We start from the raw sequence: 17255 nt of genomic DNA, 5'->3' as shown, positions 1-17255 counted from the left end.
AAAGATTAATTTACAAATGTGAGAAAACTGTGATCTTATAACTTTTCCCCATTAAAGTGAACATATAACTGTTGGTCCAAGAAAATCACAAACTCTATTAAAATAACATACTGTAAACAAGTGATGGAAACAGCAATGTCTCATACTTCCTTTGGGAACATTACTTTTGATAAAAGTTCTCCAAATAAGCCTTGGCTGGGGTGGCTCTGTTGGTTGAGCATTGTCCCATGCACCAAAACGTCGCTGGTCCAATTCCTGGTCAGGGCACATGCCCAGGTTGTGGGTTTGATCCCAGGTTGGGATCTGTGCAAGTGGTGGAGGCAACTGATCGATGTTTCTCTCACATCGATGTCTCTCTCTCTCCCTTCCTCTGTCTAAAAAAATCAATAAAAACATTTTTTAAAAAGTTCTCCAAATAAAATGTAGATTTTTTAAGCAAATAGATATTTTAATCTTGTCAAGATAATGTAAGGAAATACCATAAGATTATTAAATTGACTATAACTACCAGTATCAGTCTGTAAGATAATTTTGCTAAATAAGGAATTGAGGGGTTTTTTTCCTGCCACATTGACTAGAGCATAAGGTAGTGCCCTCAGTCTTGCTAACTGAGGTGCTCACCCTAGCTCTTCTATAGCTGGATATTACCATCTTCAGCTTTTTTTTTTTTAATCCTTAACTAGTCCCTTTATTATCTTCCAGGCTTATCATCTTTGAATTTCTTGTGTTCTTGATGGGTAGTTATCAACATAAACAGAGTCTGCTTCCCCTTGCAGCTTTACTCATTTGTACCAAAGACTGGATGACACTGGCTTGCTCCTTCCCTGATCATTTACCTGTATCAGGGTCCAGTTTAATACTGTTCCTTTGGGGCTATTTTGAATTTTGTGAAAACACTCCCTAATACAAAAATACACAGGAACACATATACTCAGTAACAATCATCAAAAAGCCTTTCCCGCCTTCTGGTTTTCTAAGAGAAACTACAGCACAAAAAGGAGGCCTCCATGGGTCTGGGGTCAGTAACTGAAATCAGGAGGCCTACCTTCTCAAACTGCTCCTTTCATGACCTCCTTGCTGGTTGGAGAAATAGCAGGAAAATCAAGAGTTTAAACTCCACTTGTATTTCTGCCTTCCCTCCTATTTCTGCCATCCTCCAAAACCTACAAACTTCTTATAAAAGGACGCTCTTAAATGGTCTAGGCATGGGAAAATGTCTTAGCAGTGGCTTTAGGTTGTCAGAGATAGAGCCATGCCACCATCCAGATTCAGTTCAATTTCCTGTAAGAAGAATCCAGATGTTGGCACCATGATGGTTTTCTTAAGAGGTGAGGGACAGCTCTAGCCAGTCTGGCTCAGTGATTAGAGCGTCGGACCGTGGACTGAAGGGTCCCAGGTTCGATTCTGGCCAAGGGCATGTACCTCAGTTGCAGGCTCCATCCCTGGCCCAGGTCAGTGGGTGAGCAGGAGACAACCAATCAATGTTTCTCTCTCTCTCTCTCTCTCTCCCCTTCTCTCCCTCCCTCCCTCCTTTCCACTCTCTCTCTGAAAAGCAATGGAAAAAAATATCCAGGTGAGGACTAAAAAAAAAAGAGGTGAGGGACAAGCCCTGCTCTTGAGCCAAGCCACTGTGACCCCTGGGGTTCAGCTGAGGCTGCAGCGTGGCCCTCTTGAAGTAAAGGTTGGTTGGTTGGGATGAACTACACTGTGAACAAAGAGGGTAGAAACTAGTCCAAACTGCCACAAATCAGCCCTGCCATAGCCCAGGTTCTCCTAGGCAGTAGGTTTCAGAGGAAAATATGAGCTTGCAGGTCATGAGGGCTACTTATCCTATGATATCTCTAGTAAATGGCAATAACAGGAGCAAAGTAAATCTAGACAAATGTAAGGCGTTTCGATGAATTTGGCAGTGCACACTGGGCTTTTATCAGACATCAAGTTGGCAAGGCTGGAAGGTTTGCTCTCTTTGTGCTCAAGATTTTGGCCACCCTGGAGGAAGATCATTTTGGCAGGGAGTACTGAGTAGTCTGCTGCACACTTCTCTTGGGTCCAACTGCCACCGCTTGTCAATCCATGGGGATGCCCACCAGGTCACAGCTGACGTCCCATAGCCGCCTTGCTATCGTCTCATTACGACCCTGGGCAGAGACCCATGTCATGCGGCAGTCACTGGAAGGGAAAGAGAGAGGTTAAGAATGGAGTCTGTTCCTCTGCCTGGGATAAGGAATATGACGGAAAAACCACTCAGGGACGACATTTCCTCTAGGCACTTCACAAATGTAGTGTTTGTCCTGTCTCTTCCTTCTCCAATCTTTACCCCAGGGAAAACGTAATTACCATTTTAGATCCTACTAGACCACCTCTGATCAGAATGCTTTGTTTGATATAAGTGCATATCATTTAGTCTTAATATTCCCCTTTGTATGTATAGGGTGTCCCCCCAAAATGTATACACACTTTGAATGATTATAAAGGCAGTGTTTATTAACATACAGTTCATTTTCAAAATTTAAAAGAATCTACAGAAATGGATACTTTTTTTTGTCAATGCCTGTTTTCAAACTGATGACAGTTCTGGTCTAGGCATTGCTGATAACTCAAAGCAATGGAGTTGCAAACATCAAGAATCATTTTGTTTGGTATTTGTGCGCCCTCAATTTGGCAATTGTTGCCGGTTTTATACTGTAAACTTTACCTTTTATGTATGCCCATAAAAAGTCTAGTGGATAAATTTTCTTTGTTCAAAGCTTAGTCTGGCTTTACTCATTATTTCAAATCAGTTAAACCTGAAAAGGAGTGAAAATTAAGTGAGTTATCAGCTGTTAAAGTGTATATACATTTTTTGGGGGGGACACCCTGTGAGTAATTATAAAGGCAGTGTTTGTACTTCAACTGCATTTTCAAATTTCCAATAGCATTTTAGGATGAATTTCCTTTGTTCAAAGCTTAGTCTGGCTGAAAAGGAAGACATCAATTAAGCTAGCAGCTGTTAAAGTGTATATACATGTTTTTGGGACACCTGTATTTAACTGTAATATCAGTGCCTGCCTTACAGCTGTGTATGTCCATCTTGTTCAAATTAAGTCTCTGAGGTCCATTCTATAGGACCTTGTACAGTGTCATGTAGCTGAGATCCTGCTATTTACATTGGTCACAGATGCTTAGAATGGTAAACAAAACAAAAACAACACAAAACACTTATTTCTGGTCCACCTGTTTTTAAACTCAAAACACAAGTCAGCTTCATAAATAATGAAAGAAAAAAAAGAAGATAGCAGAAAAGAAATGGTAACAAGGTACCCAGTGTTTCATATACCTTCTCTTCATTGATGTCATTCTAATTATTTTAAGTCCCCATTAAATGCAGGCAGGATATCCCAACTCTGCACTACCTAGAAATTTTTCACAAGGATAATCCTTTTACTCATTTTTGTATTTCCTGCATCTAGTACACAGTAGGTATTCAATGAAGGGTTTTTTAAAAAAATGACTGACTGAACAGATCACAATCTTTGATACCATATAAAAAGCAATGTTTAAAATTATACTATTTCAAGAAAACTGCTTCCTGGACATTTTAAGCAAATTCTGAAGATAAAAAGCTGAATTGACAAGTCTAAAATAATGACATGAAGCAAACTCCTAACACTGTGTCCATTAAGACAGCGCTCCCTGTCCCGCAGTGTGGCTCAGTGGATTGAGCATCGTCCCATGCACCAAGTGGTCGCTGGCTCAATTCCTGGTGAGGGCACATGCCCGGGTTGCGGGCTGATCCCCAGTAGGGGGTGTGCAAGAGGCAGCTGATCGATGTCTCTCTCTCATCGATGTTTCTACCTCTCTTTCTCCCCCCTTCCTCTCTCTCCAAAATCAATAAAAATATATTTAAAAAACAACAACAACAAAAAGACAGTGCTACGCAAAGTGTGGGCTGTGCATCACCTGGAAAAATGCCAATTCTCAGGTCCCACCCCAGACCTACTGAATCAGAATCTCTGGGGTTGAGGCCCAGTAATCCGTTTTTAACCAGTTCTCCAGATTGTTCTTAAATGCACAGAAGTTTGAGAAAAACCACTTAAAAGGAATCTTTGCATTTAAAAACAAGCCTTACAAGTATAGTTCAGGGGAACTCACCAGCACAACCTGCCATTTCTGTTTGTTTTTTTAATCCTCACCCGAGGATATTTTTTCCACTGCTTTTCAGAGAGAGTGGAAAGAGAGAGAGAGAGAGAGAGAGAGAGAGAGAGAGAGAGAGAGAGAGAGAGAGAAACATCCATGTGAAAGAAGCACATTGATTGGTTGCCTCCCCCCCCCCCCCCCCCCCCCCCCCCCGAACAGGGCCAGGGATCAAGCCTGCACCTGAGGTACATGCCCTTGACTGGAATTGAACCCAAGATCCCTCAGTCCAAGGGTGAATGCTCTAATCATTGCACAAAATGGGCTGGGGTACAACCTGCCATTTCTGAGTGAAAAGTCCATCACTGAGAAGCAAAGGTTCTGTATGACTCTAGAAATGATCTGGTCTCTGAAAGCCTCTGCAGCTATCAGTGCCCTGTGCCTCACACTCTTTGTAGTCTATGGTGAAGAGCAAATGACACAATGGATGTGGAAGTGCCTTCTAAGCTATGAAGTATGTAAAAATTATTCAAATACGACAGCAAGAGCTACTTAAGTGTGAGTAAAGCATCAGTACAGTCACAGTGCCAATATGTTCCAGTGGGATTTTGGTAAGTGTTAATCAGTAAAGGATTGTCTGACAATTTCAAAATTTTCTACAAAGCCACGGTAATCAATACTGTGGTACTCGTATAAGGATAGATATATAAAGGAACAGAATTAAAAGTGCAGAAGTAAACCTTTACACGTACATCAGTTGGTTTTTGATAAGGCTACTATTATGACCCGGTTCATGTCACCCAAAATCTGTATGTTGAAGCTCTAACTCCCCAATGTGACTATATTTAGAGATAAGGCATTAAAGGAGGCATTTAAGGTAAAATGAGGTTATAAGGGTAAGGCCCTAACCCAACAGGACTGGAGTCCTTATAAGAAAAGGAGAAGACACCAGGAGTGTGCTCGCACAGAGGAAAGGCCATGTGGGGACACTACAAGAAGGCAGCCATCTGCAAGACAGGAAGAGAGGCCTCACCAGAGACCAACCATACCAGCACTTTGATCTTGAACTTCTAGCCTCTAGAATTGAGAAAATAAACTTCTGTTGTTTAAACCACACAGCCTGTGGTATTGTTATGGCAGCCTAAAGTGGACTAATACAGCTACCAAGATAATTTTACTGGAAAAGAATAATCTTTTCAACAAATGGTTCTGGGACAATTGGATATCACATGCAAAAGGATAAAGTTGGACCCCTACCTCATACCATATAAAAAAATTAACAAAAATGGATCACAGACCTAAATGTAATACTAAAACTGTGAAACTGTTAAAAGAGTAATAAATCTGTGTGACCTTTGGTTAGGCAATGGTTTCTTAAATATGACACCAAAAGCACAAGTGACAAGAGAAAAAATAGATAAATTAGACTTCATCAAAATTAGAAACTTTTGTGCTTCAGAAGACACCATGAAGAAAGTGAAAAGACAAACCAACATAGTGGGGAAAAATATTTTCAAATCATATATCTGACAAGGCATTTGTATCTAGATAATATAAAGAACTGTTACAACTAAACAATAAAAATACAATCCAATTTAAAAATAGGCAAAGAGCCCTGGTCTGAGGTTCAGTTCCCAGTCAAGGGCATGCACCTGGGTTGCAGTTTTGATCCTGGGCCCTTTTGGAGCGTGTGCAGGAGGCAACCAATTGATGTGTACTCTCACATCGATGTTTCTCCCCCCCTTCCACTCTCTCTAAAAATCAATGGAAAAAATATTCTTGGGTGAGGACTAACAAAAATAAATAAATAAATAACTATAGGTAAAGGATTTGAATAGACATGTCTCCAACAAAGATATGTAAATTGACAATAAGCACAAGAAAAGATGCTGAGCATCATTTGCTGGAAAATGCAAATGAAAACCATAATGAGATACTACTTCATACTCACTAGGATGGCTAAAGTCAAAAGGACAGGGAATAGCAAGTGTTAGCAAGGACGTAGAGAAGCTGGAGCCCTCATAATCTGCTCATGGCGATGTAAAATGATGCAGCCACTTTGGAAAGCAGTCTGGTAGTCCACCAACAGCTAAACACAGAATTAACATATGACCCATATCCCCGTGGAATTCCAATCCTAGGTATGTACCCAAGAGAAATGTCCATACAAAAATTAAACATGAATGTTCATAACAGCATTATCCAAATAGCTACAGTGGAAATAATCCAAATGTCCATCAACTGATCAATGAATAAATAAATGTGGTATATCCATAAAATGAGATATTACTTGTCAATAAAAAGGAATGAAGTACTAATACACCCTTTGGCATGGATGAACCTTCAATACATTATGCTAAGTTACAGAAGCCAGTCACAAAAGGCCACATATTATGATCCCATCTATATCAATGTCCAGTACAGGCAAATCCATAGAGACAAAAAGTAGATTAGTGTGTAAGACAGAAAGAACAGCCCGGCCGGGCGTGGCTCAGCAGTTGAGCAGCAACCTACGATCCAGGTGATCGAGGTTTGATTCCTGGTCAGGGCACATGCCCGGGCTGTAGGCTGGATCCCCCAGTCAGGGGCATGCAGGAGGCAGCTGATCAACGACTCTCTCATCATTGATGTTTCTCTCTCTCTCCCCCTCTCCTTTCCTCTCTCTGAAATCAATAAAGATATATTCAAAAAAAAAAAAAAAAGAACATCCAATGCAAAGGTCCTAAGGTTTCATTCAAGACACTTTTATGTTCATTTCTTTTTTTTGTTTTTAATCCTCACCTGAGCTTTTTCCATTGCTTTTCAGAGACAGTGGAATGGGGAGAAAGAAAGAAACATTGATGTGAGAGAAACACATCGATTGGTTGCCTCCTGACCGCACCCCAACCAGGGCCGAGCCTGTAAGCGAAGTATTTGCCCTGGGCCGGAATCAAACTCGGGACCTTTCAGTCCAATGACTGTCACTCTAACCACTGACCCAAACCAGCTAGGGCTAGGTTCATTTCTTGATAGTGGCCTACATGGTTGCTGCTTGATCTTAAAAGCGCTGAAAATTAAAAATCTATGGGAATGGAAAGGCTCCTCAAAAGTCAATTCAATAACCATGGATTTGAGGCTGATTTTCTTTAAACCACTCAGTCAAAACCAAGATAAAGGGTTATTTCTTAAAATCTCCAGGAAAGAAGAATCCAGTTGCTCTTGGAAGAATCCAGTCACTAAATAATCTATCTTCTTGTACTTCAGACCCACATTTCCAACTACTGCTACACATTTCCACTCAAGTCTATGGAAAACTCACTCAGCATGTATACAGCCAGGTTTATTACATAGCGGGCAACTGTTCCTCTTTGGTCAAGCATCCACTCCACAATCTTTTGGCAATAGCAACCTGACTTCTTTCTATGCAATTACCCCTTCCCCTCAGATATGGTTTGACGATCCCATTAATCAAGGGCCTGCCTATCCACTGCTAGCCAAGGAAATGGGGGTGAGGGGATGGAAGGCGGGGTGCAGGAGAAAGGAGACCCATTGCTACCTCCCTGCAGAGTGGGTGATGAGCAACCAAACCCATGAGGAGCGTTCACTCTCCCCCGTGGCAGCGCCTCGCCACCCGGCTGCCCACTGACTGCTGTAAGCCTGGCTCTTCATCTTCTCTTTGGACTCAGGAGTACCCTCGTATGTTAGTCATTTCCCTTCTTGCTTATACTAGCCAGAGTCCAATTCCACTGCTTTGGAACAAAGAGCCCTAAGTTATACACATTATTTTTGATGCATGCTGTCTCAGTTAATGTCACCATCAACCTCCTAATAACTCAAGCTTGAACCCAAGTCACCAAATCTTCTCCTATTCCTTCGCTCAACTGGTTGACAAGTGGCAAAAATTCTGCCTTTCTCAGGTAACAATTCTTTTCATTCCAATTGTCATTACCCTAACTCAGGAACTTATTATCTCTCACTTGAGATACTTATTCACTCATTAAACGAAGTCACCAGGGATTTTTTTTTTTAAAGCTCAGACCAGATTATGTCTCTCTCCACTTAAACTTCTGTGGCTCTTCTCACAGTCTGGCATTACAGGCCTTTCATGATCTGACTGTCTACTTCCTATTCCAATCTTAATTTACTTATAGTCCATTCTCTAAAATTTCAGGTGATTTCCACAAAATCTTGAAGGTAGAGGTAAAACATGTTAAGAATTTGATCTTATGTAATATCTGAGATTTTCTTCAAAAAAATATAGGATGAGAAAAATATGGGAAGGGGTTGTAGATTGGGGTGGGGCAGGATTGGCTTGGGTTAATGGTTGTTGAGGCTGGATTATGGGTATATGGGGATTCAACATGCTATTTTGTCTACTACTGTGTATATTCAAAATCCTCTAATAAAAAGTTTTAAAAGTCTTCAGTCATTCAAGAAAGGAGTCCACTGATACTATTTCAGTCCTGAAGGCAATATAGAAATACAGGTTCAAACTCTTTTTAATATAAAAATAAATAAAAGTAGGAGTCCAAAAAGGAACATAGAAAACTGGACTGACATAACAAAATATAGGAATAAAAAACCCCAGGAAATATAAAAGATGACATGAATAAAATCAAACCTAGCAGTTACCACAAAAAGAAAAATGTGGGTGGGCCAAATTCTTCTATTAAAAGGTAAAAACCATGGAGTTAAAGGACAAAAGCTATGTTAGACAATGTACTTTACAAAAATGATACACTACATCAAACAAATCCTAATTATTCCCTCTAGGCAATAAAATTCCATCTTCAAAAGCATGCATTCATACCTGAAGTGATTCCCACTTAGAATCTCAAGACCTTCAGTCAAGGCACAGTACAGGCTGGTCTGGGCTCCCTGCTGAGGGGTCTTGATGAAGAGGGAACAGAGCCGCCACATCCATCTCATGAAGAACGAGTGCCGGGTCAGTTCAGAGTGCACCGTGCCAGGGTGTACAGAATACACTGAAATGCCAGAGCCTGACGGGGGTGCCACAGAGAGGAGAAGACAGGGCTTACTGCTGCTGAATGGCTGACAAGAGCAGAGGACATGAATCAACACTGCCCAGTTTCAAATCCCAGCTCTATCGCTTATTAGCTATGTGGCCTTGGGCAATATCTGGAGGTTGTGACCCAGTTTCCTCATCAGTAAAATGGGAGTAATCATAATACCTGCACCTTACAGGACTGTTCTGAGGATTAAATGAGTTCATATGTAAAAGAGCTCAGAATAGCGTCTGGTGCATTTATACATTTATAAATGCCATTTTTACATATGCCATTTCAGGTTCCCAATTTTTCACTGGAAACCTTGGGGCCAGAAATGTTTCCAATTTTTTTCTTTATTGTAAAGGTAATATGATACATATACATATACTGTCTATTACCTACTCTCCTCAGTACAGGTGAAGTTTTGTTGCCCAATGTGTTTTGGTGTCAAGCTTATGAAAAACCTGAATTTTCAGGCCTTTGTAGATTTCACAAATTGCAGATAAAGGACTGTGGACTTGGATTTTTTTCAACTCGAGATCTACGCTAAATGACCCGTATTTTAGCCCAACTGGTGTGGCCTAGCAGTTGAGCATCGACCTAGGATCCAGGAGATTGTGGTTCGATTCCTGGCCAGGGCACATGCCCTGGTTTTGGGCTCGGTCCCTAGCAACGGGCATGCAGGTAGCTGCCAATCAATGACTCTCTCTTATCATTGATGTTTCTATCTCCCTCTCCCTTCCTCTCTCTGAAATCAATAAAAAATATTTTTTAAAAATGAAAAAATGACCTATATTTTATACTAAATGTTCTAACCATAATGGCCTTCTGTTTTTCAAACTGAACCCAGAACTTCATGCATTCTCCCCCTCTACCTAGAATGTTTTTCAGCCACCTCATGCCACCCACACTGTAACCCATTTAATTTCTAACCATCCTGCAAGGGCTCAGCTTGCAGCTCACTTCCTCAGAGAAGTCTACCTTGATCCCTCAGACTGAATGAGGCTCCCCGCAAATCCGTTACAAGTCCTCATACTTCCCCTTTATAGCTTTTACCACAATTACAACCACACAACAACAACAAAAGGGAAATTATCTAGATGCTAAGAAAATGAATAAATAAACTAAGACACATCTACATTATGAAATACAATGAAGCCAACAAAAGGAATGGGGTAAATCTCTATGTACTACATAGAAAGATCTCCAAGATAATGTGTTGCAATTTCAGTTCCTTATATATGATATATATATATATATATATATATATATATATATATATATATATATATTTGTAAATGCAATAGATGATTGGAAAGGAGTACATTAAAATAGTTGGCAGTGGTTTATTGAGGAGAGAAACACAGAAAGGAGAGGGGAATAAGTGAAGGGTTTTTTTCACCTTTAACTCTATATACTTCCACATTATTTGAACTTCTACAATGAAAATTATTCATTACTAGATTGATTTTACATGTGACAGTTGTGTAAATACTTGATAACTGTCTTCCCCCGATTATATATAAACCAAATCAAGGAAGGGACTGCACCTGTCTTGTGCACCACTCCATCCCCAACCCCTAATCCAGTGCATAGAATAGCATGGGCACAGAATACTTGACTGTTGAATGGCTGAACGCATGACTCTTCTGTCATGCGCAGGTTCCTTTTACTGCACCACAGCAATTTCCCACCTAATCCTCACATCTATCAGCTTCCTCACTCATGTAGCTCTGCTTTATTCTGATCCTCAAAGCTGAGCCCATTTCTCCATGCCAGGCCACCCTAACTCCCTGCCCAACCTTTTGGATAGTTTTCACCATCCTGATCCCGATCCATCCTGAGCTGATTAAAGATGTCATGTTCTGGGCACAGACTGGACATGTGAACTGAGCTGATTACCAGTTTCCTTCCTTCCCATCTCAGAGCTGTCTAAATGGTTCCTGTTCCTGAGGCTCAGGAACAATGGGGCTCCTGAGTCTGCTTCTTTAGGCCTGAATTCTGCCCACCTCAACTCCTAAGCAATTCCAATTGTCCACCCTGGATTTCCTTTGTCTTTACTGGAAATCCAGAGTGGATGATGCTAAGGAACTCTGTTTATTTGTGACTGGAGAGCCCACTTCTCAACATACATTTCCCTCTTATATGGCCCTTTGCTATTAGGGAGACACCTCGCCCCCCAACCCCGCCCCAGCACTTATTTTACCCTAATGACTGTATCTAGTGCCATTTCAGGTCCCTCACTTCTACTTAGTTTCACTATGAGTAAAAAACCTTGACTTGCTCATGAAGCCTGAATTTATTACAATACCTTGTGAAGTAGTCCCATTTTACATATGAGGAAGTAAGCCTTGAAAAGTTAAGTAACTTGTTGCAGGTCACACAGCTAGGAAGTGGTAAAACCAAGCTTTCAGACTCACAGTCAGAATGTCCCCATCCCCTGATGGCCACCTCTAATATTCAGTTGTGGGGTGCTTACTAAAACTAGACCCAGTTATAGTCATGGAAGCAGATCCTGGCCAGACAACAGGTTCCAGAAAAGTTTCTATTCCTGTGGCTTTTAGCTACTTCCCCAACTCATGTCTGCACACTCATTTCTTCTAAGCCTACCTTTAAGTCTCCGGGCCAGTTCCCGCGTGAAGAGAACGTTGGCTAGCTTGCTATGACAGTAGGCCAGACCTGCATTGTAGAATTTCTCGCCCTGAAGATTATGAAAGTGGATCCTTCCCAGGTGATGAGCGAAGGAAGACACATTCACTATCCTTGATGGGGCTGATTCCTTCAGCTTCTCTAGCAGCAGCTGGGTCAAGAGGAAGTGACCTGTAAGAAAAACTAGAATTTACAGAGTTCAGGGCCAATGTAGAGGTGAAGGGAGTAGTGATGAGCAGGGCTCAGCTATAGGAAGCAGAGAACTCATGAATAAGGCTTCTTGCCTCATTAATTCATTACCAACCACCAAACAAGTTCAGTAAGGGTTTAGGGAAACAGAAACAGTCAAAGACATGAGACAACCTTCTACGAGGCAGGTCTGGATTATGGGAATATGAACGTGATGTCCCATCTCATTCCAACTTTGAGCAACATCGCTCTTTAAGAGCAGGCACAAGGACCACAAAAAGAAAGCAACACAACCCCCAATATAATTAGGCTGTTGAAAAATGCTCCAAGGTAAGCTGAATGTGAATCACAGATGAAAAAGTGGGTGAAACCAAGTGGGCCTAAAGTTTAGCCCTGCACTTTCAGGCAGGAACATGATATTTATATATTATTTACTTATGGTCTATTATGACCCAGAGATCCAAACACACCTCAAAGGCTCAATCTGGCCCCCAAGTTTTCCAAGGGGAACTTCAGGTTCCCTCTAGCTTTTGTGATGAGGCCAGATTTCTTACCCAAGTGGTTGACTCCTATATGCATCTCAAAGCCGTCTGCCGTCTTGGAGTAGGGACACATCATCACTCCCGCGTTGTTGATCAGAATGTGGAGATGTTTTTCCTCTGCAGGGAACAGGAGACGGAGCCATAGCTATTACACCTTAGCAGTCTGCCTCACACCCAGGCTCTGAAAATGGAGCTGCAGGACTTCAATCTTTCCTTTGTGTTCCCTTCATACTTGCATTGTTTGCATTGTCTTGTTTCATTCTAAGACTTTAGTCGAATCCTGCATACTTTTAAGACAGGGCAGAATTCCATCTTACACTATCAAAGGGCCTTTCCAATCTTTCCAATTCAGGAGCTACTTACTTACTGCTTCTGGGAAGTGTTCCATCCACATCTCCCAACAGAAAGTCTTCCCAGCTGAATGGGAAGATTCCAAAGCAAGAGAAAAAAGGACGGTCTGTGTGCACCCCTGCCACTGGAATTCAGGCCCCAGAAGAAATACTGGTTTAACTTTTTTTTTTTTTTTTTTTAATCTGCCAACTTTCTCTTATGGTTCATTTTTTCCTGTGGTTAGTAATTTCTGACTGTAGGTTCATTTTGGTGGAAGTTGTTTTCCTTGGGAGGCCTAGCTCCTTGGGTTACGAGAGGGTATGCCTATGGATGCTTTTGGATTTGCTTTCAAATGATACTACAGAGTTTTCTGTTAACTTCTCAGCTTATGATTCTTGCACTATTCGAAGGTGTGAATGCCCCCCCCATAGATGATGTTGACTGAAGGTTCTAATTTCTTGCCAAAGATTCTTTATCCATCTATATCCTTAAGAGATGATAAACTTCTTTGTCATGTCCCTCAGCTGGTGGTCTGGGCTTTTTAAAGCTTCTGTACCATGGACGAGAAGGCTTTTGTGAATCTCAAACTTATGTGAGCCTCAGATACAGCTCCCCAGCTCTCAAGGGCCTGCGGCCTCATCTCTAGACCCTAAAACCCATACTGAGTTCTGATACCCCTGTGAGATTTTTGTCTTTAGTTCTTACTCACGGACATGACTTTTTCTTCTTTTTTTTTTTAAATCCTCATCTGAGGATATTTATTCCATTGCTTTTCAGAGAGAGTGGAAGGGAGAGAAAGGGAGAGAGAGAGAGAAAGAAACATCGATGTGAGAGAGACAGCATCGATTGGTTGCTTCCCACACGCACCCCAGCCGGGGCTGGTGATTGAGCCTACAACTGAGCAAGGTATGTGCCCTTGGCCGGAGTTGAACCCAGAACCCTTTAGTCCACTGAACCAAACCAGCTAGGGTACGACCATGACTTTTTAAATTCACTTTTTATTTCTGCCTCTTGAGGATTTCCCTTTGTTACTAATGATTTCAGCTATGAATCAAAAGTTTTGGGTTATATTTATCTAGTATTTCTATATATTAGAGAGGGAGAGGGATCTTTTCCTTTTAACTAAGTCAGCCATGTTGATCCCAAGACCCACAACATAGATTCAGATTGTATACTCACCTGCTAAGAAGCCCTCAGCAAAGGCTCGAATAGATTTAGTATCAGCCAGGTCCAGTTTCCGCACCAATACCTGTTGGTTCCCTGTCATGGTCTGGATCTCTCTGGCCACCAATTCCCCCTTTTGCACATCCCGGCAAGCGATATATACACGGGCTCCTGCCAACCAACACATAAGAGACAAATTGTCAGCTCTATTTTTGAGCGCGTATTATAGACCTAACACTGATGCTGAATGTTATTTTCTATTATTTTATTTATTTTATCCCTACTCCACAACAGAGGTATCTGGTAAGTAAATCAGGAAAGAAAAATAAGTCAATAATATTCATTAAGTGTCCATTATATAGAGAGCATTATATTAGATTCAGACCAGCAAATCAGTAGGGCATTTGGAATGTTCTTGAATTCCAGGACTGGGAGGAAATTAATGAGAACGGTCATCATTGTGAAAGGTAAAATGGCTGTAGCAGGAGGGAATTAGAAGTAAATAAACTTGCCTCTTTGAGCCAGCTCTTTGGCTGTCTCCTTTCCGATGCCTGTGTTGGCACCAGTGACCACAGCCACCTTCCCGGGAAGCTGGACAGTTGATGTACATACCCTGCTGGATAGCATTTTCCTGCAGACAGAAAAGGAGAGCTCATCAGTTCTTTGCTTTTCTCATTTCAACCAGAGGTTCCTGCAACCCCTGTGTCTTCAGATCCCAAGGATGAGGTCTCCTTTGGTTCCTTCTACTGCTGTACTTTTATAGCAGGGGTGGTGAATGTCGGGCCCACAGGCCGTACGTATACAGCCCTCAAAATCATTTGGTCTGGCCCTGCCAAGGCAACCACAGGCAGGACTGGAAATTCAATAAACCTAAAGCTTGTTTCACAGCTAATTTTTAAATTGATAATTTTGTATGGCCCACGAATGATGTTATAGACATCCAAATGGCCCCTGGCAGAAAAAAGGTTCCCTGTTTTATAGGTTTAAGGAAGGTTAAAGGAAAGAAAACAAAAGTTTTCTGTTCTTACTCAAGAATAAAAGTGAGGCTATTACAAGGGCAATAATAATTAGAGCTACTCCCTACAGTACAAGATCTGGATGAATATTTGATCAGCCAGGCACCTGGCTTCGATTTGCGATCTTCTATAAGCTTAGGAAATCACAAGACTCAGTGTGGAAGAAGAAAGAATCAATCCACTACGTCAACTTATTTATAATTGGCACTTTATGGCCTTGATAAACAATGAATCCAACACAAAAAGTTAAAATTATGAAAGCTTGTCAACCTGGGACAAAATAAATAGAAAAAAAACCACACAAACACAATTAAAAATAAGACAAAGAGAACATAGAGGTACAAAAGGGAGCTGAGAGTCAAGTTCTGGTTTAATTAGAGTCCTTGTTCTAAAGCAATGCACTATCCTTTTCTAAAGGAATGAATACAGACAGTATTTAGCAGGCCTCAGATTCTCTTCTCTGCAAATCTTGAAGCTCAAGTTAAAAGAATCTGTTGACCGGGAGATGCACTTTTAAAAGGCATTTCAGCCTTTTTAATTGAACTCGGAATTGCAAGGTACACACTACCAGCCATTAAAGTCACCAGCTTAGTGCACACAGGCGGATAAGAACAAGCCTTCCCTTCTCAGTTCCCCACATCCCTTCAACTTGAGCTCCAGGAGGGACAATGTGTCAGGATCTCTACTCAGCTCTTTCTTCTCCTTAACCAGCGGGAATGAGAAAGACCATCAACTATGAAAGTCCAGCTCCGACCTAGCTCTTGTGACCTAACTAGGTGGTTAGGAATGTGACTCCTGGAGTATAATCTTCCTCAGAAAAATCTCGCTGATGTATTATGAGCACTATTTTCGTTTCAGGTTCAGCTCTTCACTGAGACTATGTAGATGAGAGGATCCTGCAGGGGAAAGAGAGAAAAGGCAGTCGTTTTCCTCCGAGTAGGGGCACGCACGTGTGCCTAGAGGTAGGAGCGCTGAGTGGTCAGAGGGGAGGAAAAACACACCTGGACGGGGGGCCGGAGGGAGGTGGGGAGGGAAAGAAGAGGCGAGTTCGCGCCTCGGCGTCCCGGCGTCGCAGCTTCCGCGTCCGCCCCGGCCCGCCCAGGACCGCGTCCTCCCCGTTACTGGTTCGCCGTCACTACTGGTGACTTACTCAGGGCCAATCCGCAGGCCGCCAGTTTTGCGGCTCGCGCCTGATTCTCCGGCGACACTAAGCCGGCCGTTGCCTGATGTATCACCTGGTTAACAGGCTGCTACCCTCGGCCTCTCCGCCCCCCTCTGAAATCCCAGGGATAAACTTCGGCCCCGATAATCCTGCTCGAATGGCAGGATATCATTTCTCTCCTTCGCAACGTCTCCCAGAGAGAGAGCGCATCTCACGGTAACAAGAGACCAGGCAAAGGGGCTGCAGATGTCACCGTGCCCATCGAGGGCCACTTTCAGGAAGCAGAAAGTTGAATCGCTCCTTTGTACTTTACAGGCTGGAAGCGAGAGGCTGCACAGGGCCGGTTCAAGGCGTGGGAGCGAAGGGGAAAACAGCCTTGAGGTCCGCGCCTTATTTGGGGTTCTGAATCCCCCAAAGATGTAACACTGAAGTGTCTGAGGTAGCCCTGCCCTCGGGGTTCTCTGGCGCTGGGAGCAAGGGCTGCTTAGACGAAAACAGGGGGCCATGAGAAACAAAGCTGGGGGCTCGGGTCTGCAGTCCCTTCCCACCGCCTGGGGTCGGAGGGGGTCGCCCTCCCCCCATCCCCCGCAGCCCGGCCTCCGCCTACATGGCGCCCCCCTTTCCCCGCCCCGGAGTTTTCCTTTACCGTCTTTTGACGAACCGAGCTTCCGTGAGGATTAATGCCCCCACCCCCACCCCCGAAGGCTCTCAGAAGGCATTACATTTGCACAGACCTGATGTGGGGTGCAGCGATGTACAGGACAAGGGGAAGGAGGAGGAGCAGGAGCAGGACCCCAATCATCTCGCGGGGCGGCAGCGAAGGGAGATGCGGCGGCAGAGGGAGATACCCCGGCGGCGCTCACTCAGCGGCTTCCCTTCCCAGATGCACCCGAGGAAAGGAGGCAAAGCCGGGGAGCAAAGCCTTCTGGGAAATGTAGTCCAAAGCCTGGCGTGGGCCAACCGGCGGTGAGCTCGCTGCTCCCAGGCGCCGAGAAGATGCACCCGGCGCCAGAGGCACTGCGGGTCCCCAGCCATCTAGGGTGCAGGGCCTTTGAGTCATCCAGCCAGCTCCCCCACAGCCCTGCTGGCCACCAGCCGTTCT

At 43.1% G+C, this 17255-nt stretch overlaps 1 protein-coding gene across 1 annotated transcript; it reads right to left on the bottom strand.

The window, feature by feature from the left end:
* Positions 1-1535: 1535 nt before the first annotated feature.
* RDH11 (retinol dehydrogenase 11) lies at positions 1536-16986 on the bottom strand. Its single transcript, XM_016223882.2, has 7 exons — positions 16888-16986; positions 14488-14606; positions 13991-14146; positions 12494-12598; positions 11712-11921; positions 8903-9092; positions 1536-2169 (listed from the first exon to the last, which is right to left on the bottom strand). The coding sequence occupies exons 1-7, from the start codon at positions 16953-16955 to the stop codon at positions 2067-2069; spliced, it is 951 nt and encodes a 316-aa protein (XP_016079368.1). The 5' UTR covers positions 16956-16986; the 3' UTR covers positions 1536-2066.
* Positions 16987-17255: the final 269 nt, after the last annotated feature.

The sequence above is a fragment of the Miniopterus natalensis genome, chromosome 1 (assembly GCF_054644295.1).
Source record: "Miniopterus natalensis isolate mMinNat1 chromosome 1, mMinNat1.hap1, whole genome shotgun sequence".
In the NCBI taxonomy this organism is placed as follows: Eukaryota; Metazoa; Chordata; class Mammalia; order Chiroptera; family Miniopteridae; genus Miniopterus; species Miniopterus natalensis.
Note: the sequence above shows the minus strand (reverse complement) of the source record. Positions and strands in the feature narration are given on the sequence as shown.